The 25,590-nt window shown below is 36.5% G+C and overlaps 1 protein-coding gene across 18 annotated transcripts in view; it reads left to right on the top strand.

Moving 5' to 3' along the window:
• The window catches only part of LOC139969182 (uncharacterized), a 67,916-nt gene that overhangs the window by 21,507 nt on the left and 20,819 nt on the right, over window positions 1–25,590 (top strand). For 8 of the 18 annotated variants that reach the window (XM_071974042.1, XM_071974034.1, XM_071974043.1 and 5 more), the window contains 10 exons: window positions 5,212–5,262; window positions 6,118–6,225; window positions 8,821–8,991; window positions 13,399–13,541; window positions 13,929–14,106; window positions 16,500–16,601; window positions 17,747–17,964; window positions 19,429–19,504; window positions 23,494–23,556; window positions 25,096–25,155. In XM_071974042.1, the coding sequence (XP_071830143.1) occupies window positions 5,212–5,262; window positions 6,118–6,225; window positions 8,821–8,991; window positions 13,399–13,541; window positions 13,929–14,106; window positions 16,500–16,601; window positions 17,747–17,964; window positions 19,429–19,504; window positions 23,494–23,556; window positions 25,096–25,155 (1,170 nt within the window). The remainder of the gene's footprint in view (window positions 1–5,211; window positions 5,263–6,117; window positions 6,226–8,820; window positions 8,992–13,398; window positions 13,542–13,928; window positions 14,107–16,499; window positions 16,602–17,746; window positions 17,965–19,428; window positions 19,505–23,493; window positions 23,557–25,095; window positions 25,156–25,590) is intronic. The other 10 variants (XM_071974040.1, XM_071974049.1, XM_071974053.1 and 7 more) reach the window with 7 other exon arrangements.

Here is a 25,590-nt window from a genome sequence, read left to right as displayed (position 1 = left end):
TGGTTATCATTAATGTAACCACATATTCTAGTACATGCTATGTTGGAATGCTACTGCACATACAAGTGGGGAATGATTTACTCTGAACGTAGGTGAAAACATCCTCTAGGAGAGATATTTTGTAGCCAATGGTATGTAGAGTAGACCTGCAGTTATTGCCTCATCTTTACGACTGCTGCTTATTGACATCGATACAAATTACATCACTCCTCTGGCTTACATGTCTCCTCGATACCTTTACACTCCAATTACCCAAGCTGCAAAAAGAAATTGAAGTTTGTTAGATAAATACATCGCATTGAGCTTTTCCCCTCACTACACTAGGTCTCTCCCTGTGTCTCTTTCTCTGATGTTATGTTTTCAATACTTGTTACAAATTTACATGGAACCCATCAAACAATGTAGTTAATATTCAAATTGTTCACGAAATTAACTGAAATTATGTATGATTTAATGAAATTTATATAACTTAACTGTTGTTTACTTAAAAAAGCAATGGTGATTCAAGCCTAATTAATTAATTCAATGATTTTTTAAGTATCATCTTAATTTCTTTCTTTTCATCTCTTTCAGTCAGAATTTGAATAGTGTTCAATTTTAAATACTTTCTTTCAACTACTGCTGCAAAAAAAAAAAAAAAACTAATTTTCAGTTACTGTGATATAGCTATAAAGTTAAAACCTTTCTGTATTAAACACACACATACCCAGAATAATTTAAATGGTTTCTATGTTACATCCATACATTGTGTATATAAACTAGCACTGCCTTGAGGTCTGTAGAATCTCCAATGGTTATTAATTCGGTCCATATTTCTCAACCGAGGAGGATAAAATTAGCCTGCAATTCTTCATTTCTCTGTCATACTGTTGCTCAGGCATACCATAGATTCTCAGCATTCCAGTCCAGTCACTCGGTGTCTGTAACACTATATCTATATCTATCTTACTCAGGTTTGTGTCCATTTAAATGGTAATTATACAGCCATAGCCACCAGAATTGTTTGCCGCGGCCTCCCCCTATAATCTCGTTCTGAGTATCTAGTAATTTCCTGTGGAGATGGTTGAGAGGGATTGGAATAGTCAATGAATTCAATGCAGCTCTTAAACTGTTGGTACATTTGCACTATACTTAAAATGTATACTGACATATAGCTTAAGTTGCTATTAACAAGCAGTGAAGGGGTTCAGTGTGTACGTAAACTGCCACTTATATTAAAAGTAGGAAATTGAATTTGAAATCACGAATCAATTATTAAATTTGAAATAAATTATTTATGTATTTACCTTAGGCATGTAAGTGTCAAATAACAAAAGCACACAGCAGCTGCAAATTCCCTGCAGGAAGGTTGAATGCAAAACCAAACAATATCTATCAGAGATTATCTCAACAGACCAGTTGTGCCTGTTCTGTGAAATTATAGTGCCTTATTGTGTGAAAATTGCACAACACTAAATCTTGAGTAAAAATCAAAATAGGGAAATATATATAGAAAAATTTCAGTTTTTAAACTGACATTAGTAATGAAATGAAACTTGATTGTTGAAGCAAATCAACTTCATTTTTAACTTACATTTACAGAATGTACCACAAGAACAAAAAGTCTCATCAAAAACAAATATATAAAATCTGCCAAACATCAATATTGATTTCAAGAGATGGACTACAAAACTATACCATATATGCTAGGTTACAGTTAGCAAGCCTAAGGCCTCTAGATATGGCCTAATTGTATTAATCAATTACTTAGACATACAGTTAATCTAAACTATGACAATTCTGAACTAAATTATTGGCACAGCTATTAAACTTGGGAGCAAACAGTAAAAAGGAAGGTTTGATTTTCACTGATTTCCTGCTAGAATATTACCTTGTCAGAAACAATTACATTATGTTCATAACTATGGATAGATATTCATATCTATATAATAACTGAATGCAACTAGAGAGTACAAGAGTCATATATATGATTATTGTAAAGAGGTCTATCGAAATGTAACTTCCTGGCAAAAGTGTCAAAACAAATTTAGGTGAAGTTGAAGAGATTGTTTCCCTCTGTCATGTACAGCTGTCTGTATGGCTGATTTCAGTTAAGAAATGTTTATGGGTTTATAATCCCTCAACGACTCTGATTTTATATTAAGCATGTCTGCACTGTGGAGTTGCAATTCCAACCAGATTTATAATGAATAATGAAATATACAGGTATATAGATATATATAAGTATAGGTATAAATCACTTTTTTAATGTATTTATATTTATATTCAATATTTCTCTGATGAAAAATTAGTCACCAGACCACCATTTAGACCTTTAATAAAATGTTAAAAAAGTCAGATTATATTACTCCAGTACAGTAATCCCAAGGGCTATTTTTGCACATTACTTAAGCTTTATACACCAAGTCAGTGTTTCTTCCTGTTGCAAAGTTTAAGGTGACATAAATTACCAGTGAATACTTCCATTTTTCCCTTCCTCTGCCCTGCCCATCAGGATTTTGATAATATCTTTAAAAAAAAATTCCCTTTAGCAATTGAATAGAGCAAAGGAATGCTGCTAGTACAGTGTGTGTATTTTATTCTATTATTAGCTGGCCTTTCAATAAACCCATTGAATAGGTCCCTATTGTATAATTACTTTTGTCTCATAATCGCTATACACCTCCTTTACTGTAGTTGTGCAGGTAAACCTTTGTCAGAGAGGTCATTGAAAGTATCAAACTAACCCTGGTAATTCTCAACTATTTACTGAAAAATGCTGGGTGGAATTGGGGATTAAATGACAAAAATGACAAAATAAATACAAACTATTAAATGAAAATAACAGAAAAGAGACAAGAAATGTATTTAATCCTGGAAAAAGAAGAATATTTTCTGCCGATTCAATACAGTTGGCATTTTTAGTGTGTTCTTTAGGATGTACATTTTCATATCTTTTGGTTAAGGCTGCCGTTCCTAGTTCATTGTTCGTTATTTGATCACCTGTTAGCTGATGAGTGAAAGAAAAATCCCCTCAAATTCTCTGGGATAGTGACAGATTATGTTAAAACAAGCTGTAACTGCTATTACGTGTTGCCTCAAAGCTTTGTATGTGCTAAATGAATAAAAAATATTAAAACAAATCATAAATATTTCTACAACTTTAATACTGAAATCACATTAAAAAAAAATACAATATCTCACTTGCATTATAAGGACTTGTCAACTTTCACCTCACATAAAGGAAAAAAATAAAGGAAAAAAATCCCAAAATATTGACAATTTCTCGATTTGCCTTTTATTCGTGGTTAATACCGATACAGAATATTGTGAGACAAAGGCATTTCAGAAAGTGAATGTAATAAAGAATTTACTGGCTAATGTTTCTTTGGTGACCAATTTCATGTAATTACAATCTTTAACTTTTAATAAAATCCTCATTTTCATGTTTGTTATAACACAAATCCAAACAGCCTCTAAGAGGTGACTTGTATAACCCCATCCAAACAGCTGGAACTCATCAAGAGATGGTTGAAATTTGATTCTACAAGTCTTTGCAGTTCACCCAGCTGCAGTTAGCCACACCATACCAATGTTGTAATACTGCACGGGTGTGAACTGTTTGTATAGAAGTCGTATAAAGTCATGTTGTTCACATGGCGTGAAATTTTCTCGAAGGATTGCCGTGTAAAAGTCTTGGTCATGTTGACTTAAGTGAGGCTTGTGTGCCCCGCAGTAAGTGGAAGAAATGATAGCCTTTGATTTAACATACTGTACGTATGAAATATATATACTCTCATGCAGACAGATAATATGCATGCATATGGGCTATGAATGGCCTGCCTCATTTATTTACATGTTAAATCTCGACTTTGATGTGTTATATCACTATGATTCTATATTCATCACTATGATGTATATTTCAATAGTAGCATAAATACAGTTTACAAAACAGCCATGACCCTGAATACACTAAATTGTATTAATGGAATACAGTATGCACTGGTCTCCATGGTGCTGTATTATTATTATTAATATTATTATTATTAATACCAGTAACATATTAGCCAGGCTTACAGCTGTCTGTGAAATGGTTTTTGAGTGGTAAACTCTGTTATCTTTATATTGTTTGTTTAAATCTTGTATTACTTTAATTACCATCAACTGCGACAACTCTTCCAGTAAGTTATTTAAGTTGAACTTGTCAGTTTGTGATTGCACTCGACGATATGCTGAAAGTTATTTATTATGATTTATTTAATTTTTTGCAATTTATCTAAGTACTTTAAGATGGTAAAACTCCTCTTAAACCCAAGTAAGAAATAAGACCAATCAAAACTGTTATATCGTAGGTACTAATCTGACGTGTACACAGTAAAATATCAGTTGTTGCATCGTCGATATATGAAGGTGGAGATCTGCGTGACAGGATATAATGTATGTCAGGACGTGCTGCTTTAATACAATTAAGAGAAGGTGTTTGTCCCTTTGTTTTAAGACATGATTAAGATGGCAGGACAATTAATAATGGGTTCTTCAACGTTTGGAATTGCACCCTACTTTATTTGACAAATTAATTGATAGGACGTGTGCAGTGCCAGCATGGAGGTAATTGACTCTTTGTCTTATTATTATACTTTGCTTCAACATCAATTGAAGAATATTTGAATTTGTCCGTTAATTCTGTCGCTATTCATACAAGTTGTGTGATGTAATGAAGGGTTACCGGAACACGTTACTGCATGTTTGTAGAACTAATAACCATATTCATAAGCTCAAAGCATTTCAAAGATACATGACGACCACACTACACAGTATGAGGTCTGCTGCATTGCACATTCAGTACTATACATACATGTTAATCCTTCCTATGATTGACAGTAGATTGAAACAAAATTTAATTTGATCTGTTTTTATTATTTTAGTAATAAACCACAATTTTTCACTTACCTGTCTCCTCCCTACTTCTCCATCAAGATCCCTCTCTCTCACACTGACCCTGTCCCATGTTGACTATAACAATTTCCTGTCTACTGCCCTCGCTATTCAGCATTTGCCAAATGTCTGAAATGTTTTTTTTATTCCGAGCCCCTCCAGCTGCTCTGTTAAACATGTCTGAAAATTAAAGTGTAAATTGGGACAGTACATGTCCATACATTGTGTGGAAAATATATATATATTTGATTTTTAATTATTTATTTATCTATGTTTGTTTTGTTTCTGTTTTTATAGTGTATTCACCATCAAGTCCAAAGAGCCCAATATGGCAGAATGGAAAACCAGGTAAGGTGAACCGCTGTGATACTACATGAAATATATATATAGTAAATTTACCTTATTTTTCTTCTCCTCCATAAATCAAGTTTATTTCACACAATTCTTATTTTTTCACTTGTTAATAGCCAGTTGATTATTAAGCTAAACTTATGAAGAACTTCAAAATGTTTTTAAGGGCACGTCCTTCAAAGTTGCATATATAATAAATGTAGCTATTTTGGTTAAACCAACATTTAAATTAGTGTTCATGTACCATCTTCTCACCTTTTGCCTCTGTTGTTTGGGAGAGAAAAAGAGAAAAGAATGGAAAAGTTGGAAAACTGTGCTAAAATTTATGGTTTAAAGGGAGTGAAGACTCGCACAAAAAAAACGTCTGATGCCGGTAATCTGACCTAGATTCGAATAAGGTGTAACAAAACTGTTAGACACCACCATCGATCCCAGAAATATATATGCTGCTACAGTCAATACCCACAAATATAGCAGCTATGGACATCTCAGGTCCAGATAAAAGATAACTAGGTTATCATGTTTCATTACTGTCTGCATTTTGTAGCAACAAGAAGAAAACTTCATTTGCAAGCAACGGAAAGTTAACTTTATGCAGAGGGCGGCACGCGGTTCGGGGCGAGTCTTCAATACCTTTAATACTATATTATATTACTGTACAAAGTACTGTAACGAAGGTGGAATCTTCTCTGTAGAGATGAACCTACTGAACTTTCCCCCAATACTCCTCCAATGACTCTCCATTCAAGGTGATAAACCCCCTCATCTAATGGATATATCCATAGAGATATATGCATCTAATTAACCTTTGACCTCTGCCCTTTGCATGCCTACGTGCGTCCCCCCTCGAAGATGGCGGCCTGATGATGGAAGACTTGACAAATCAAGGCTTCTTGGGGTCCAAAGGAGCGGCTCTTTTTGCCAAGAAGAAAAAGTTTTTTGATGAAATGGACGCCGGAGGTATCCTGTCATACTCAGCTCATGCATGCCGCATTCATTATGTACACTTGTCTGACAGATTTTACAAACAATGTATACAATATATATATTAAAAAGAAATACTAATTAAATAAAACATATATTCATGGTTATACTAGCCTTCTTGCAAGTTATTGGTCCATCGGGGAATAATTTATCATTTGAATGTTGTTTAGCAGTTACGAAGGCTCCCAATTTGGTCTCCTTATGACATACTATACATGGTTCCTGTGTATACAATATGCTAGACATCTTTGGACTCAAGTGTATACAGTAGCAGTTTGACCATTTTGCATAGCATGTTGTCATGGGATGACAGATAAATTATTCCCTGGTCATGTGGTTAGGTTGAATACAGTAGGGAGAAGTGGGTATTTTCTGCAATGTACCAACTGCATTCATGTGTACAGCCCCCCCTCCCCCCTTGGAAAATTGTGTAGAATTATTCATCACATCAGTGGCATGAACTTTGAACTACTGGTCACATGGTTAGGTTGGATACGGGTAGGAAAAATTTGTATTGTCTGCGATGTACCAACTGCATTCATGTGTACAGCCCCTTGGAAAATTGTGTAGAATTATTCATCACATCAGTGGCATTGAACTACTGGTCACGTGGTTAGGCTGGATACGGTAGGGGAAGTTTGTATTTCCTGGAATGTACCAACTGCCTACATGTGTACAGTACTATAGTAGGTGTATACAGCCCCATTGTGTAGAATTCTTCATCGAGCCAATGGCATGAACTTTGAACCACTGTGGCTCAAATACACTCAACCTTTCCCCCACTTCAGGTCAGGATGTTCCTCTGTACTGTAGCTTTATGATATCAAGTGTGTTGTTGTTGTTGATCTAAATGAAGACTACCCCTCTCCCTCCCCCTCTCCCTCTCCCTCTGCTCTTCCCTTCTCCTCTTCCCCCCATCATCTATAATTTAAGGGATAACTGTCAGTGCATGTATAGAAACAAAATATGGTTGATCACAGATATAAATGAGGTGGTAAAAACTTGGTTCGGTTTTTGAAGGAAGCAGAATTTTGAAACGTCCTGTTTGCGTCACTGTACAATTATTTAATCCTCATGTTCATAATTATGAGACTCAAAACCTTCCAGAACTCGGGTTAAAAACATGACGCAAGTTGGTCCCCTATTTCATTTTGGAATGACCCATATGTATGTATGTACATCCCATGGACTGGTTTAGTCTGTTCTAATATTTATTTTTTCATGCAGGAATGAATGTCATATATTTTCTAACAGTGTATCAGACAATTTCATCTTCTTCACCCCTAAATTGAAATCAGTTTCAATGTACATGGTGCAACTAAAATGGGAAGGAGCAGAGGGCAATGGAAATTTACCCAAAAGATTTGCAATTTTGCTACCTACATTTAAGACCCTCATTTATCTTCAAGCTATATTTGTCTGTCAGTACTCAAAAGTAATTCCCTCTGCCTCTCCCTCAGTCTCTGCCCATAAATTTCCCATCACCCTCCTCCTTTCCTGAACCTCTTCCAACCCCCACCTCCCCTTACCAACCTCCCTGTTTTACCATGTACTAACTTAAGAATTAATGTCAGCTGTTTCAAACAGTTACTGCACAGTACTAAGATATTTTCTAATCACCACCCATGTATTTAAATTTTAGTAAGCCTTCACTGTCGGTTTGTGCATGACTAATATTTTACATTTCTAATCCAGTTTGATTGCATTGTGGGTATATTTAATCACTTATTTACAGGGAAGTACCCTAACCGGGCTAACCCCTTAAATATCATCACCATTAAATGCCTTCTATTATGATAATGGAAATGCAGAATAATTGTAAAATATACATACCAAATTCAGCGGCATAAACATTGATTGAAAACATATTGTTGAAGCTTAATCTTTGCTGATGACTAACAACCTGTTTATACAATTAAGGTTTGAAAATCTTGCGTCCCGATGTTAACATTTGATAACGTTTCCTAACTTTCCTACATCCGCAAGAAACCACAAAGCCTGCTGGCTTTCAGGTCTATTTCTATGTCAACTTCTATGATAAGTTCAAATAACTCTTAGCATGTACCATGAAGGAATTTTGATTAGTAAGTCTATATAAATGAAGATAAATGTAAACATCCGACCAATTTCGGTAAAGTAAATATTACGCTCAAGGTTTACACAGTGAGTTCGTGAAGAATACACTTGGGGCTTCAAATGCCTTTCTAAAATGCAGCGGGTCAAAATACCATACTGCTAGAGATATCCTGTGTTAGGCATACCGTGGCCAATAATTAATAAGTATGTTTAAAGAAAGACACGATATTCATGGATAGTTTACAAATAATGATAAGTAAACTTTAAGGGAAAGAAAAAGTGAAAGCATACATATTTATAGTCCTCGTAACAAAATAAATGAATTTTTGATAAGGTTTAACTTATGTTAAGTTTGCATCTTGCATGTTCTTTCTCACAGAACGGTATTGAGCATATTTTGCATAAATTTGCATGATTTATTGTATATACTGTGCATACATTATGGATGACAATTTAGTGCATCATGACTCTTGCATGGTTTTTTTCAACTAACAGCTGATCGGTCGGTCATCGCTCCACCGCCCATAGACATCATGAATAATAATAAGATACAGCGTGACCCCTGGGATGACTGGTTACCTCCCCCACCCCCAGACTGGCAACTGGAACCAGCTCCCCCACCCTCAAGGGGCGAGCCACTTACTAACGGAAGGGAGTCACCGACAGGTACAGTATGATTGATTTCATAGGCATTTAAGAACAATCTCTTGGGAAGACAAAAAAGACCCTAAAATTTCATTTGAAGCATATATCATTACAAAAGTCTCCTATTTATATCAAGGTTAATAAACTTGTATCTGGTGTGAGTTGCAGTATCTTTACTTGGCAAGAATTGAGAAAGTCTCAGAACTTCTCACTTTAAATTTCACATTAAATCAGTGAATGTTATATCCCTGTGTTTGCAGGTAACTTAAAGTACCTTTGATCGAAACAAAACTGAAAACTACCGTAGTATCGATAAAGATGACATCAAACACGTTTTTTAAGCTGCATGTAGTTTGCCTTTGGTTGTTGTGACTTTGTTGTGATCATCATCAAGTTATGTCATATTAACATTGAAATAAACTATCCCAGCTCTACTTTAAAGCTCCCAGACATTTTACATGGGTAATATATGTCTAAGACAAGTGGATTGTTTAATGTCACTGAAAAGGAAATTATATGTATAAGTCTGATCTTTTTGTACCAGGGAGCTTTTCTGTAAGGACTCTCTGCTTTATGCTAAAAAAAAAAACAGAAATCTCTTGACAGTTTGAAGTGCTGTGCACTTTTTGTGCAGATTGGCACGTATAGTTATGCTGTGGTAATTATATAATATTCACTGAATTATGAACTTGGAACTTTCAGTATGACTGGATAAATTGTTTTGCAATTATTTGAGACTGACATTTAAATTATCAGAATGCATAGAGAAACCTTAAAATGCAAGTATAAATAAACTTGTTCAAATCCCATATTCAAGCCAAAACAAACTGTTGTTCCTTTGCCCAAAAAAAGGAATAATACAGTACTGTTTGGATTTCAAAAACCACAGACAGTTGCATGAAAGTGAGGGTTAAGACAATTTATTCAAGGTTTAGAGCTTATATATTTTTTTCCATCAACAGGGAATGATTACTTCATTGTTTATGTCAGATAAGCATGTTATTAATATTACCATATTTGCATATACAGTAATGAATATGCATATACAGTATATCGTTGACTTCATAGATCTGGCACAGTACCTTTCGCTTCATTCTCGAATATAAAGAACGGAGATAGGGTACTGTCGATCACCGCCAGATTTCCCTCACCCACCCCTCCCATCCTCCTCTTATCTCTTTCTCTCCCCCCCTTCCCTTACCTCTCTCTTCCCTTCTAAGAGAAAACATTACCTTTCAAAATAAAGGTAACATGCATTCATGATTTTGACATGTCAAATCCCAGAGGTTCCTTCTTCAAAGTTGGAGACTTCTTCAAGTTGAAACAGATGGAGATAATGTTTTGTCAGTCAACACTGCATGAGCAGATTGAACTTATCTATATATACATGTATATCACCACCTTGATATTATGTACTTGACAACAAACATGAGGTAACAATGTGGGGCCACCTTTGGTTGAACCATAGTAGTCTTTGATGAGTTATTTACAGCCTGCTGTGCTGCATGTGGTGCTAAAGGCACCAGTCATGTGCTACAGGTTCAGCTAGGATGTAATTGTTAACACACATAGTACAGGAATCAGAGAAGTAAGAGCATTTAACAACACACAAAGTACCAAACTAAACAGTAATAATGTGTTCAGTGTAAATACAAGTAAATACTTCCCACTGAATGAAAACTGTATGATGCTAAAGGCACCAGTCATGTGCTACAGGATTCTGCTAGGATATATTTTTAGACACCCATGTACAGGAATCAAGAAGGGAGATTATTTCTCAACACACAGACAAGTACCAAAATGAACAGTACTTAACAGTGTCAACACTTTCAATGAATAACATTTCTAGCAAAGGTAAATAAATTGTTACTTGACCAGAGTAATGGAACAGATACAGCTTAAAAGTATTTGAGAAATGGTCAACTTAGAAGTATGACATTATTGATGTTTCAATATCATAAAGAAAACGGTTTAACAAAACAGTCCTTTTCTAAGAAATACTGTAGCAGCAGGGCAGCTTAATAGCCTACTGCAATGTCAATGCCCGCAGAATGCTTACAAATTGCTAACATATACAAAATGACAGGAAGCAAAAGTAACAACTAGGTAAACTGTACCTTTAATGTCTCCAATAAATCAACATTAGGTGATTATTGCTGTAAGAATATGAGGATTTATTTCAGTCAGTAAAGCTGACGCATTTGATGCCGTAATGGAATATCTTGTGATTTTGGCAATGCCCCATCATTACCAGGGAGATGGCCCAAGAAAAAATTTACCTCAAATTTACCGCGGTAACATACCACACTTTTACCCCGGTAAAACCGGGGTAAAAACGCGGTAAATTTGTTGTACATTACCGCGGTGTTTTGGCCCTATGGACGCGGTAAACCGCGGTTTACCGCAGTAAATTACCACAAATTTACCATGGTTTTACCTCACTTTTACCCCAATTTTACCGCAATTTACCACGGTGTTACCATACTTTTACCGCGCTTTTACTACACTTTTACCCCAAATTTACCACAGTTTTACCGTTCTTTTACCCCAATTTTACCGTATATTTACCACGCTTTTACCACAGTTTACCGTTCTTTTACCCCAATTTTACCGTAGATTTACCACGCTTTTACCTTAGTTTTACCTCAATTTACCATACTTTTACCACGCCCTTACCACATTTTACCCCAATTTTACCGTAGATTTACTACGCTTTTACCTTAGTTTTACCTCAGTTTACCATGATTTTACACTAATTGCAGGACAGTTTTACCTTACATAGAGCATGATTTTGTCCTTATTTCAATTAGCATGTACACCATATATTCCTTTGAATTTCACCCATCAGTGTACTGTATTATGATTTGGCTATATGCCTTTACCCTTATTGTAATGGTTGTATGCCTGACATATAAGTCCTCAGTTGTAGAATGCATCAGTTTTTAATTCATCAAATCCATGGAGGTTTCACACATGAGAAAGCTTTGTTGAATTTCATTTACCCTAGCTGGTATGATTCCTGACTCTCTTCTTTTGACTAGATTGGTAGTCCAGATTGGACTTTTGATCTCTTATTGTCCTCAAAGACTTGTTTTAAATGGAATGAGTACTCTGAACATAATTACATAGACTTGTCAAGTCATTTATTGGACCTGACAGAGAATACCCAAATCTGAGGACACTGATTGGTCAATTTTTGTGTGCCACAGTGTTGAGGCACAGAACCTATGCCTTATGTGTGCTAGTTTATATAGTTCTTTTTTCATTTTAAAGGCTTTTAGGTTCTCCCTTATAATGAAAAAAGAATTAATTGTTGTCTCCTCTCAAATATATCAGGGATTCCATGAAGGAATTCTCTATGTATCTATCCTCTGCTTGTTTTTTTTTAGGAAAAGAGATGCATACTATAACATATAAGAATAGCAGTTTGTCTCTCTTCTTTATTCAACTCATATCCACAGGTAATTTATATTGCCAACATTAAGATATGAGTAGAACAAAAGGTTTGTCATATCAGTATTGCAAAAATATGGGACAAAATCATTAAAAATTGCTGTAAATGTACCGTCATGTTTCATAGTGTGACCCATATATGTTCTTCTGTGGTACAATTATGGTAAATTTACCATAGTATAATTGCACTGTATAGTTTTACCCTATTTTTACTGTGGTTAATCATGGCACAATTGTAGGAATTTCACATATGTAGTTTATGTACCATATAAACTTACCCTACTTTTACTACAGTAATATCATGGTAAAACTATGGTAAATTTACCGTAGCTAGTAAATGTACCACACTTTTACCCTACTTTTACCGCGGTAATACCATGGTAAAACTGTGGTTAATTTACCGTAGTAAATGTACCGCACTTTAACCCTACTTATACTGCGGTTATATCATGGTAAAACTGCGGTAAATTTACCGCAGTAAATGAACCACACTTTTACCCTACTTTTACCGCGGTAATATCATGGTAAAATTGTGGTAAATTTACCGTAGTAAATGTACCACACTTTTACCGCGGTAATACCATGGTAAAACTGCGGTAAATTTACCGTAGTAAATGTACCACACTTTTACCCTACTTATACCGCGGTATAAGTAGGGTAAAACTGCGGTAAATTTACCGCGGTAAATGTACCGCACTTTTACCCTACTTATACTGCGGTAATATCATGGTAAAACTGCGGTAAATTTACCGCGGTAAATGTACCGCACTTTTACCGCGGTAATACCATGGTAAAACTGCGGTAAATGTACCGCAGTTGATTTTACCACAATTTTACCACACATTTACCCTATTTACCACACATTTACCATAGTTTACCGCGGTAAAATTAGGGTACATTTTTTGCTGGGGGGGGGGGGTCTTTATAGCCCTCTCTTGTTTATATCATTAATAAGATTTGTTTTTGATCTTCTAGGAGTCTGGCAGCCAGGTCAGACACCAGAACAGGATGATGAATACAACGGCCACGATAACTTCCAAGATTTACAACCTGTTTGGGCGCCCTCATCTTCGCAACCAGCCAAGAAAGAGTTCAGGTCTGTGAGACCGCCACAGCAGGTTAGTCAAAATCACCCATTAACGGGTTCGACCTGGTCAGCCCTTGCTTGGTTTATACCCGGAAGAAACAAACGGCGATTTTCTAGGTATCACATGATCTACGAAGTAACCAAAGCTATCTTCCTTATTCTTATGAAGCAGCTTCAGCAAGAATAAACTTTCACAAAAGAGCTTGAGGAGTAGAGATAAGGAAGACAGCTTTGGTTTATTAAAGAGTAAAAGAGACTCACTTCCTTTATTATGTCACAGGAAGCTTGGGAACTATTTCATGCATCAAATCATGTTACATAATTTATCAAAAAGCAAGGGGGGAAAATTGACATTTTTAGTATATAAAATTGCAATTCATTACCATTTAATCGAGACTATTTGTCTTTCAATCAACAGAGTCAAGAACCTGCACCTCCCCCAGTAATGCACCACCCGGTACAACAGGCTCCTTCTTCACCCGTAAGGAAACAGCCACCATCTCATATTCAGAGACAACACCAGCCACCCGTACACACCGCTGTACACCATCCTGCGACCCCTCAGCCCACCCCTTCAAGTCCTAGCAGAGTACCAGGTATAACCTCACAGCTATCTTAAGAAAGTTTAGTTCTTCTTTTCTTCTTATTTCTAACATTTTCACCTACCATTAATTTTGGCCAACTCAACCTTCTAGAAATCATTGCAACCATTACCAAATTGGACGCAACACAGCCATGACACACACCCTTGATCCTGTGAGCTTACTGAAAATGTTTTAACGAGAGCCTCCGTCAAGACTCTGAGGAATTGATTCCAGTCAGCTGCCCTCCTTCTCAAACTACCGCCGAAGTCCAAATTCTGTTGGGTTATTTTACGCAGTGACTAAACATGTATTTTGGTCCTCGGTTGCGTTTGACAAGGTTGTGATCTCCCCGGCAGGGGTTCGGAGGCACAGTAATTTCTAACGATCATCTCATCTCTACGCACCATCTTACTCTCAAACAAGCTCTAACATTCCTATCTATCTAGCTGCCAATTTCTCCCGCTGCTGAGGTAGTTAACCCATTCCGCCATTTGATCTAATCCTGTAATGATATCCCTATCAAGTTTCGCCCGGCCTAATTACGTTACTCATTGAATTCAGCCGAGGTTTTATTAATCCACAAACATATTTTGAATTCTCACGGTTTGTTGATCCTTCTTCCGTCACTGTCATCAAAGGTGGTTGATGTTAGCCTCGCAATCTGCTAGAATATGCTAGACATACCAACTAATACTTCACGCTGTGGGCTATAATGAACATAGATCAGTGTTCCAACAAAGGGGACTAAACAGTTGAGGCCAAAGTAATATTAATAATATTCAGTGAAAGGTGTGGATGTTTACTGACAAGCTGACCTATTTATCAATATGACAACGAGAATGAGGAAAATGATCTAACAAAGATTAAAATATTCTGTGATGAAAACGACAGACTCAAAAGCAGTCGTATTCAAGCAGATGACCTCTGACCTGATAATTGATCCGCATAAATCTCAACAAAAAGGACTGTCAAAAGAAAAGAGCAAAAAAACGTGGTTCCATTAGCTAAAAAGTTCGGTTTGGACACATCTTTAAAATTAATAGTTGATTAGAATGTATTGTGAGGTTCAGTGTTGTCGCTAATGTTCAGATATGTATAAAAAAAAATATGGTTCGTAAAATCCTCCAAGTCGCGTGTATTTTTATTGAGTTTACAAGTAATTGCGGTAAAACTCTTTATCTATTGCATGCATAAAACAGAGGCTTTTGTATACATTACAGTTAGGTTCTATACCCTTTTTTTTCTTTTCGGCTGTTTAGGATCCAATGTATTTTGACCAGACTTTATAATTCCAAGTCTTGAAAACAAGATAATTGTTTTGGGAGGCTACATAGCATTCTTCAGGGAACTGCAGTAGATGAAGTAACATTATTATTCATGGCATTGTATCAGACCTGTATATAGTTGGAGAGAATCTGTCATGGGTCAAAAATTCAATTTTTCGGAGCTGGCATTTCTGTAATTCCCAATAGGTCAGATCATAAATAACAATTGAATGTAAAATAGGAACGTATTGTTGAGACATTTTTGAACACAAAAATACTTTCATTTTGTTTTAACTATTAATAGTAAATTGAAAGTTTGTTCTTACGAGACTTTAAATTTGATCGGAAAGGAGGCAATTCCCTTTAGGTGTTTGGTACATCCTATTAGCTGGTGATATATTTGATGAGAACAGGTGTTGTGATCATTTATAAAAATCTGCATTTTGAATGAATTGTTTTTACAATGTGGTGGTGGTAGTAGGTTCCTGCAAACAAACAATTTTGCTTTAGACTAGACTGAAATGCATTGCAAAGGTTCATGATGTCGGTGGTCCTCCAGATAAGCAGACTGAATATAACAGGATGTCCATGCAGAATAACACCACAGAACACACGCTGTTCATCTCATGAATCTATATCACATGTTACGTGTTAAGAGATAATATCTCTTTGGGCAAGTTGTGAGGAATTGGGGGGGGGGGGGGGTGGAAGGCGAGGGTAGACTATCTTGTGTAGATTTATTTAAATGTTGTTACATGTTTTGAAGCTTCACAATTGGTTTGTAATATAAGTTTTCAGTACCTTAACTAGTGTGCAGTTTGTACAATATTTAAATGCAATTTATGGAAATGAGGAACGTTGGGGACAAAGTTTTCAACTTTATACTGGTTGCTTTTTAAGCCATCATATCAAGTGCTGCAAATTCTGCTCAGCTAGCTAATAAATCTCTGTAGCAGGCTGGAGAAGTTGTCATTCATTTCATTTTATACTCACCTAACACAAATCATAGAACATATATCTATAACATATATCACATTCTTCTCTGCTAACTCACTTTCCATAAAAGCTCACATAGCCTCCATCTTTCTTCTCTTCTCTTATCTTCATCTCGGCTTCACCTTTTGACCTATATAACAACAGCCACCAGGCGCACTCCATCACCTGGTCCTCCACAGACCCCTCCAAGAGCCCCCTCCAGAAGGCAACCACCACCCAAGAAGCCTAATGTAACTGTCATTACAGGTGAAGGGTCAACATTTATGGAAGCTGCATGTATATATTTAAGAGTAGTTAACTTCATTGTGGTATACTCTGTCATCAATCTTTAAAGTGTCAGGTTTGTCGTCAAGGTGGTAATGTTGAATACTACTTTGCTTCAATAAATAATTGCATATTCATGAATGTGCGTATATAGCAGTTCTTATTCATGAAAGAAAATACCAATAAAAAAGGAAAAAAGAAATGAATTTGATACTCCCCTGGTCAAGAATTTTGGTTCAGGGGATTTGTAAGATGTGCTTGGATTTCTTCTTCTTCTTTTTCTTTTTTGGAAGGGGGGGGGTGGGGTTGGGTGAGGGATGTATTACAGAGGTATTGTGACCATATGTGGATCTTCAACTTTTCTGGAAAATGTCTGAAATGCTTTGTAGTACTGTACAGTGCTTGAAGCTAACTATGTGATGATAGCAGTAGATTTGTGATCTTCGAGTCCTGGCCGAATCATTAGGTTTGTCTTTGGGCAAAGTACTTTATATCTCCATTGCCTCTCTTCACCCAGGTGTGTAAATGGGGACTTGCGAGGGTATCTTGTAAATATAGTTGCATGCACCTGTTTGTGGCTGCACCCTATGGGAAGCCTCCCCCCCAGGGGACATGTAGAGATTGTTTGAATTGTGAACACTTGGTATATGGATGTGACAAGTTACCAATGACCAGGGATTAAAGTGGTGTGTATTGGATGGGGGGGGGTGTTGGCCTCAAACAATACTGTGAACCTTCAACTTTACTTATATTATCATCATTACAATATCATAAGTTATCATGTTTCTATCATGCTTTCAATGATGATAGAATGTGCCTCCAACCTAGTTAAAGGGATGGGGGGGGGGGGGGGTGGCGGCACTCTCAACTGATCTCTACATGCAGACAGATGGAGCTCTGTTGCGAAAACGTCAGCTATTAAAAATGATCTGTTATAAATACCCTTTGATATTTTAAAATGAATTAGAATAATCCACACCAAGGAGTGGCAGTACTATCACTCAAATACCGTAGACCTCGGTACAAGAGCCATCAAATCGTTACACAGAACTTTGATATAGTTAGGTGTCGAACGATGCATGAAGTGTCCAACATTTATTTTTATTTTTATTATTAATTTTTTTTAGATCCAGCTCAACTACCCACCGGTGCTCTGTACCAGAAGATTACGATAGATGGAGACCAGATCCACACAGATACATATTACCCCATGGAAGATAAACCGAAACATGAAACCACCAATCTGAACGACGAAACCAAACAGAGGATCGTACAGAAGGCCCCGACCTACGAAGGCATCGGACCCAGGGATCAAGAATCTGGAATGCCTCTGGGCTTGAGACAGGTATGATGCTGAAGAAAAATGTTTTTAGCCCATCTCTGGGAAGTTCCCGTCCCTTGCAACTACCACTCACAACCTAGCCAGTCGAACCTTACCTCCACCCCTAACCATATCAATCAAAACGAAAGCTAGCCATCCATGGAGGCAGATTCAGTCCACCTTTAGAAGCATAGAATTTTATGGAGCTAGCCAGCAGGCAAAAACCTGAAAAGCATTTGTTTTTGTGTAAAAATCCTTCAGTTTTATGAAACCTTCAGGTTTATTAAAGTTTCAAGTTGATTAAAAATCCAGTATCAATACATGAAAGTACATATTTATAAATAGGATATAATATATATTCACTTGGATCTCCCCAGCATTTTCAAGGAAAGCAGTTCTTTCCCTCTAATGAATATTCCTGTCAGCTAAAGTAACGGATTGTATTTGATAAATTCCCTGTCTTCATCTCGGCAACGTCTATCTTGAAGTCATCGCCATTACTCTATTCAGTCAGCACCCTCCGGCAATACTGTAGGGCTTACTTTGATTTGTCCTCTGTGACCTTGCTTGATAATTTAAAGGCTTTAAATGTGTATCATTTCTGCTTCAGTCAAATGCCTTCCAGACAGTGGTTATAACCTTCTTAAAAGTCCCGAATCCTAAGCTGACTTTAATGAAAAATTGCAGCTTAGCATTGCCACGGCCATTATAAAAATCACAGCTAGCTCGCTAATTACCGCAGGCAAGGATTTTTATATAGTCTTCCAAGTGCATTGTAAAAGTTTCAGTAGCTTTGAGTAATGGATTCAAGTTTTCCTGCATAAGATACTAACAAAAGGCTGATAGATTTGAAGCAGTTTATGGGTTCATTTTCCATTAAGTATATTTCAAGGCAGGAATGAAAATGTAATTTGTTGTGAGTCGGTGTCTTCACTTGTTTCTAGAATACATTGAGAGAAATGAGAAAGTAACAGTAAGCAAAAATGGTTCTTTCTTTTTTGCTGGTGGCCAGAAGAAGAAAATATGAAACTTTCAAAGAGTGTATGCTTATGTTATTTTCCAATTTCTAACCAATTAATATTAATAATCAGGCAGTTAGTTTAACAAAGCTCTAGTGACCAGGACTGTAGGAGAAACCCGCAAGGGCTTATGGATGACAACTTTCAGGTCAGGTGGCTTCTAATTCAACATTTTAACTCAAATTTGGAATCTATTTAGAAAGTCATTTCAGATGGAAAAACCCACCTTACTGTGGTCAGAAATCGAACTTCCCGATTGCTAAGCCTCATTGCTTCAAATGCCACCGCCTTTATCCACTCGGCCACAGCACCGGTATAAATATCCCAACACTTTACAAAATGTATACTGTTTGGTTACTTTTTGGTTAGTTTTAGCAAAATTGTTCTTTATAAAATATACAGAGTAATACTTTTCTCAATGCTCTTAGAAAGATGTGTTGATGTTTTTATCCACTCTCTTCACCCTCAGCATGTTAAAGAAGATAACAGACACGATTGGTACAAAGAGATGTACAAGTCGATTCACAAACAAGATCGAGATGAAGGTAAGAAGTTCAGACTTTATATAAGGGTCTCCCGCATAGGGTGGTCAGGTAGAGGGCATCTCTTTTCTTTCGAAAGCCAATTCTGTCCCACTGTGGACATCCCTAATTGCCTGCATATTCCTCTATTTTTCACACTCTACCCTCCATGATCTAATAACAGGATATAAAGATAAGAGAGATAATCTTATTGCTTAGTAACTTCGATTACATGGTGTACTGTAAACGGTAGCAGGGAGTAGAAGTACGGGAGAAACTAAGCAGTGTGTGGGTGCAAAGGATGCCGGGAACACAAACTCACCGAGAGTGGTACAACTCCCAAGGAAAACTAACATTTTTTCTTCCTCAGGGGTGGTTTATGCTTAATATTTTACTTTTTCAAATCAATTTGACTGCATCATTCATCCAAACGCTGCCCCAGTCGCCATCTTTTTTCTTTTAAGAGGTCAAAGTTCACTGACTCCTTTTCATGCAATGATGCTGCTTCTTCAGTCCAAGTATAGTCATAATTTTGAAAAGGATACTTAAGTCTCTCTAAATACAACAGGAAACGAAACTGGAATAATGCTGTGTCTTTTGATTTTATAAAGCATCTTAGAATAAAATAAAAGAAATAAGTCCAAACTGCATGCTTAATTATTGTCATTACTATTCAGTTTTTGTGATTAGAAAGGGGACCTCCATTAATATCTTCTTTTTCTCAATAGCATCCTGTGGTTTTCTTTATGCCAGTGTTTTGGAATTAGTTAAAAAGGTGTTCTGTTATTGATAACACTTTAATAACTTAAGAAACTGGTGGAGTAATAGTCAATTTTAAGGGTGGGTGGGTGGGGGTGGGTGGGACTTCAAGGTGGATTGGGACATTAATAACTTTGATTTGAGGGGGCAACGTTATGTGAAAAGCTTTCCGACTAAATGAATCCTCTGTGCAATTCTGTATTGCATATTCCAACATTTGAGTGTTTTTCAACAAAATTAGGCACTTTTTTATTCTAACCTTTTTTCTTGCATTTTAAACAATAGGGCCCTCTTTGAAGTACAATTGTATTCATTATTTCAACAAAAAGCACTTTTTAAGTAGAAGAAAATGGCGAAAGGATACTTTTCATTTATAAAAAGAGGCACTTTAAGTTTTTTCACAAAACTTGGTGGGCAGGTGCTCCCCCTCCCCCCTCCCCTGTCTACTCCACCCCTGTTGAGAGATCACTAGTAGATAACAGTATTAAGTTATTCTAGAATTGCAAGTTTTAACCAATTTATTTCTAATGTTCATTCTGTTAATTCAATTTGAAAAATACATTCCTAACCATTACTCGTTGGAATGACATATAACCATTTTTCATTTAAATATCAGACTTGAGATCATTCATGTCTTAATTCTGACTCGCATTCTTTTCTATTTGTGTTTTTCTTTTTTATTATTATTTCATTAATAAAGACATCTCATTAACTTATCAAACCAACATTCCATTTCAAATAATCGCAGGACAAATTAAAAATGTGAAAAATGTGGCTCTCGTAATTCGGTGACGGGCAATATTTATCGCTTGCGATATTGATGGCTTGTGCACTATCGTACTTTTACAATGAATGTCTTTTCTTGAACGATGATCCTCTTGCAAATTTTTTTCCAAGGGAGTGATGATGACCAAAAAAAAAAACTTTGCTAACAAACTTTGAAAAAAAAAAAAAAATTTTACAAACCACAGCAGAATAAATTCTTGGTTAAATTCTTGGTTACTCCATTTTAGTATTAAAAAAAACCATAGTTTGACTCAAATAGTTGCCAACCGTTTAATCTCTATTATTAAAAAACAAAATTATTGTTTAGTTGTCAGTGATCACCATATTATTCCACCTAAAAAGTGACTATTTTTAGCGCATGATATGATATGGTGAACTCCAAGGTCACAGAAATGTCAGACATGATGATTGTCGTGTCCTTGATATGAATTGAAATGCAACACACCATTCCATCTCCCCCCCCCGTCCCAGTGTGGCCTGTAGAACGAAACCAAAATTTGTCTTGTTTTTTATTTGTTCTCCCCTTGCTCTTCGTACAAGTTACCTATATAAAAGAGGACTGTAGTTAGAACAGACACTGCAATTCATTGAGAAAAGTGAGACAGAAGAACATACTGAACTCTGACTTTGAAGTACCTATTAATAAAGGGAGGTTGTTAATGGTGTCACTGTAGAGATGACCGTGAGGTTACTAAATGTGAGAACCATATGGGATATATGCTATTCATGTTAGATATTGATGAGTAGGTGGGGATAGGTGGCTGAAGAACATACTGACTCTGACATTCAAATACCTAAATAAAGGGAGGTTTTTAATGGTATCACTGTAGAGATGACTGTGAGGTAACTATGTGTGAGAACCATATGGGATGTATGCTATCCATGTTAGGTATTGATGAGTAGGTGGGGATAGGTGGCTGAAGAACATACTGATTCTAACTTTCAAGTACCTAAATAAAGGGAGGTTTTTATGGTATCACTGTAGAGATGACCGTGAGGTAATTACATGTTAGAACCATATGGGATATATTCTATTCATGTTAGATATTGATGAGTAGGTGGGGACAGGTGGCTGAAGAACATACTGACTCTGACTTTCAAGTACCTAAATAAAGGGAGGTTTTTATGGTATCACTGTAGAGATGACCGTGAGGTAATTACATGTTAGAACCATATGGGATATATTCTATTCATGTTAGATATTGATGAGTAGGTGGGGACAGGTGGCTGAAGAACATACTGATTCTAACTTTCAAGTACCTAAATAAAGGGAGGTTTTTAATGGTTTCACTGTAGAGATGACTGTGAGGTAACTATATGTGAGAACCATATGGGATATATGCTATTCATGTTAGATATTGATGAGTAGGTGGGAACAGGTTTCTATTTACATACTGACTCTGACTTTCAAGTACCTAAATAAAGGGAGGTTTTTAATGGTATCACTGTAGAGATGACTGTGAGGTAACTATGTTTGAGAACCATATGGGATGTATGCTATCCATGTTAGGTATTGATGAGTAGGTGGGGACAGGTGGCTGAAGAACATACTGACTCTGACTTTCAAGTACCTAAATAAAGGGAGGTTTTTAATGGTATCACTGTAGCGATGACTGTGATGTAACTATATGTGAGAACCATATGGGATATATGCTATTCATGTTAGATATTGATGAGTAGGTGCGGATAGGTGGCTGAAGAACATACTGACTCTGACATTCAAATACCTAAATAAAGGGAGGTTTTTAATGGTTTCACTGTAGAGATGACTGTGAGGTAACTATATGTGAGAACCATATGGGATGTATGCTATTCATGTTAGATATTGATGAGTAGATGGGGATAGGTTTCTATTTACATACTGACTCTGACTTTCAAGTACCTAAATAAAGGGAGGTTTTTAATGGTATCACTGTAGAGATGACTATGAGGTAACTACTGCATATATGTGAGAATGTATGCTATGGGATATATGCTAGCCATTTTAGATATTGATGAGTAGGTGGGGACAGGTGGCTGAAGAACATACTGACTCTGACATTCAAGTACCTAAATAAAGAGAGGTTTTTAATGGTATCACTGTAGAGATGACTGTGAGGTAACTATATGTTAGAACCATATGGGATCTATGCTAGCCATGTTAGATATTGATGAGTAGGTGGGAACAGGTGACTAAAGAATATCTCTGACATAATTGTTAATTTTTTTTACATTTTTTTATAAGTGTTTCAAAATTTTCAAAGTGGAGATGGCCGTGAGGTAACCGCATTAGAAATCCACAAATATGTGGGTTTTATTGCATAGATTAGTGGGATTCTTCAGTGTTTGGTACTTACATATGGAACAGAGAAATGAAGAATTGGTTAAAGTTCCTTCTCATCTTACCTACATTTGCTGCTTTGTGAGGAGAAATATCAGAGTATGGTTTTTGTAAGCATCATCTTTGTTCCCTCTCTTACCCTCTGTAGATGGCAATCCACTGGTTGCCAGTTACGAAATGACGGAACCACCGACACCCCTAGCTGGCACTGGTACATGCTCCTTTTGTTTCATCTCAGTCCCAGTTGATAACAGACTAAATAAATTGCCTGCCAGTTTGAGCTGCTTTAATAATAATTATAATAATAATAATCCACTTAACATGTTAATTAGTTTGCATTAGATGCTAGTTTAATTCACTAAATTTATCTGAAATACTAAAAGTTTTGTGTAAAGATTTGCCCAGTTTTTTATAGGTTTTTATAAGTTAAATATCTTTTTTTGTTCTTGGAAGTTGTATCAACAATACTAACCTGAAACAGAGTGCTAGGAAAGAAATGAGGAAAAATATGCCAAGAGTGGTGGTCTGTTGTTGCCCAGTAGTTAGTGAGAGGGATTTTAATTCTATCATCAACTTTTTATTCAATTTCTAGAACTAAATTAAATCTTGAATACACAAGGCCATTTCTTATTAGTGGTAATAATTGCTGTGGAATACTGTTATGGAGCAATTAAAATGTGTGAAAACAGTGTAATGAATACTATGGAATGGCTCCAATGTTGCATTAGCTTGTAATGTTGGACTAGACACTATTTTAGAAACAGTGTAGCAGCACACATGAGCCCCTTTCAACAATGGGTTGTGTTGATCTTCATGACCCTCGTAGTATTAGCCTTTCAGCTCAACCACCAACCGCCCTTTACTCAGACGCGACTGACTTGTATCGTTAACATAATTTGAATGTGTTTGCAGTAAATCTTACCTCTGTTAACCTTTTATCCACTAATACATTTATGATACTACATTCATTCATACTAAGTAAAGATTCCTAAATACTATTGGTCCATTCAGGTCAGCTGACCGTGGTTAATCCTGTGAGTAACGCACGGTAAAATTACGGGGCATCACTTTAATAAATCTTTGGTTATATGTAACCAAAAATGTTTTGTTTTATGATTTTTCTACCACACAAATGGTAGTGTATGAATGAACGGGGTTAATCAACGGTCTAGCGTGCGTTACTCACATGATTAATGCACTTCGGGTGTTAATGCTATCGCTGGATGCACTCGGGCTCCGCCCTCGTGCATCGCTTGCATTATCCCCTGATCGTGCATTAATCCTGTGAGTAACCCACGCTAGACCGTTGATTAACCCCTTATTAATGCTCTAATGGAATAGTTACATTAACATGTTAATAGATTGCTTCTAAGTGACCTTTTACTGCTTCTGACAATACGGCCTGATGATGTCATTAATTTCTGCATTTTCTTCAAATTGTGCCCTCTTTCACCTTCGGAATGATTCTTATTTATTCATGACATAATTTACATCTCCTCATATTGCAGTCTCCATAATCCCATCATGCCTTGAGGATATTTCCTCAAAGTGTTGAATATGTATGCTGCCGAATTTGCATATTCATATATTTCCTTTCACCTGCTTCTGAGCTTTCTTAATCCATTTGTTATGCCCTTGATCTTCTTGGTATCAATTTATTCATAAATGCATTTATATTTTTTGAATGGCCTCATGATTGAATAATTTAATGCTTGCTTCATGCATATTCATACGATATTTTCTTTCACAGCAGACCCTAACCCTTACACACCTACCTACAGATTCCCAGATCATGATGATGCATCCATGGGTATGGCTCCTACTAACTCACTCTTACATATCCAGGGATGTGCCCACGCTGGGCGGCCCCCCCCCCAGCACTAAAAATTACCGCCCAGCACTGTCTTGAAAATCGTGAATCCCACCCAGCACTATTTTCATCTAAAATCCCGACATTCCTAACAATATAATTCACACAAAAAAATTAAAAATGTAAATTGTTAGCAAAACTAGTGTATGTGCTTAAAAAGCTACACAAGTGCCAGCATTTGGCATCTGAGCACCTTCAAAAATCGAAAAATTTCTCAAAGGGGAGGGGGTCACCTCCTCCCACTTAGACCACTCCCCAGGACGGCAATCAGGATATCCGGCACTCAGGCAATCCTGGGCACATCCCTGCATATCAATCTTGTACACGTTTTACTGAAAAACTTTAATAATCAATTCTGTCTTCTTTATAGTCTTG

Source organism: Apostichopus japonicus, chromosome 6 (genome assembly GCF_037975245.1).
Source record: "Apostichopus japonicus isolate 1M-3 chromosome 6, ASM3797524v1, whole genome shotgun sequence".
In the NCBI taxonomy this organism is placed as follows: Eukaryota; Metazoa; Echinodermata; class Holothuroidea; order Aspidochirotida; family Stichopodidae; genus Apostichopus; species Apostichopus japonicus.
This window is presented reverse-complemented; position numbering and strand designations above follow the sequence as displayed.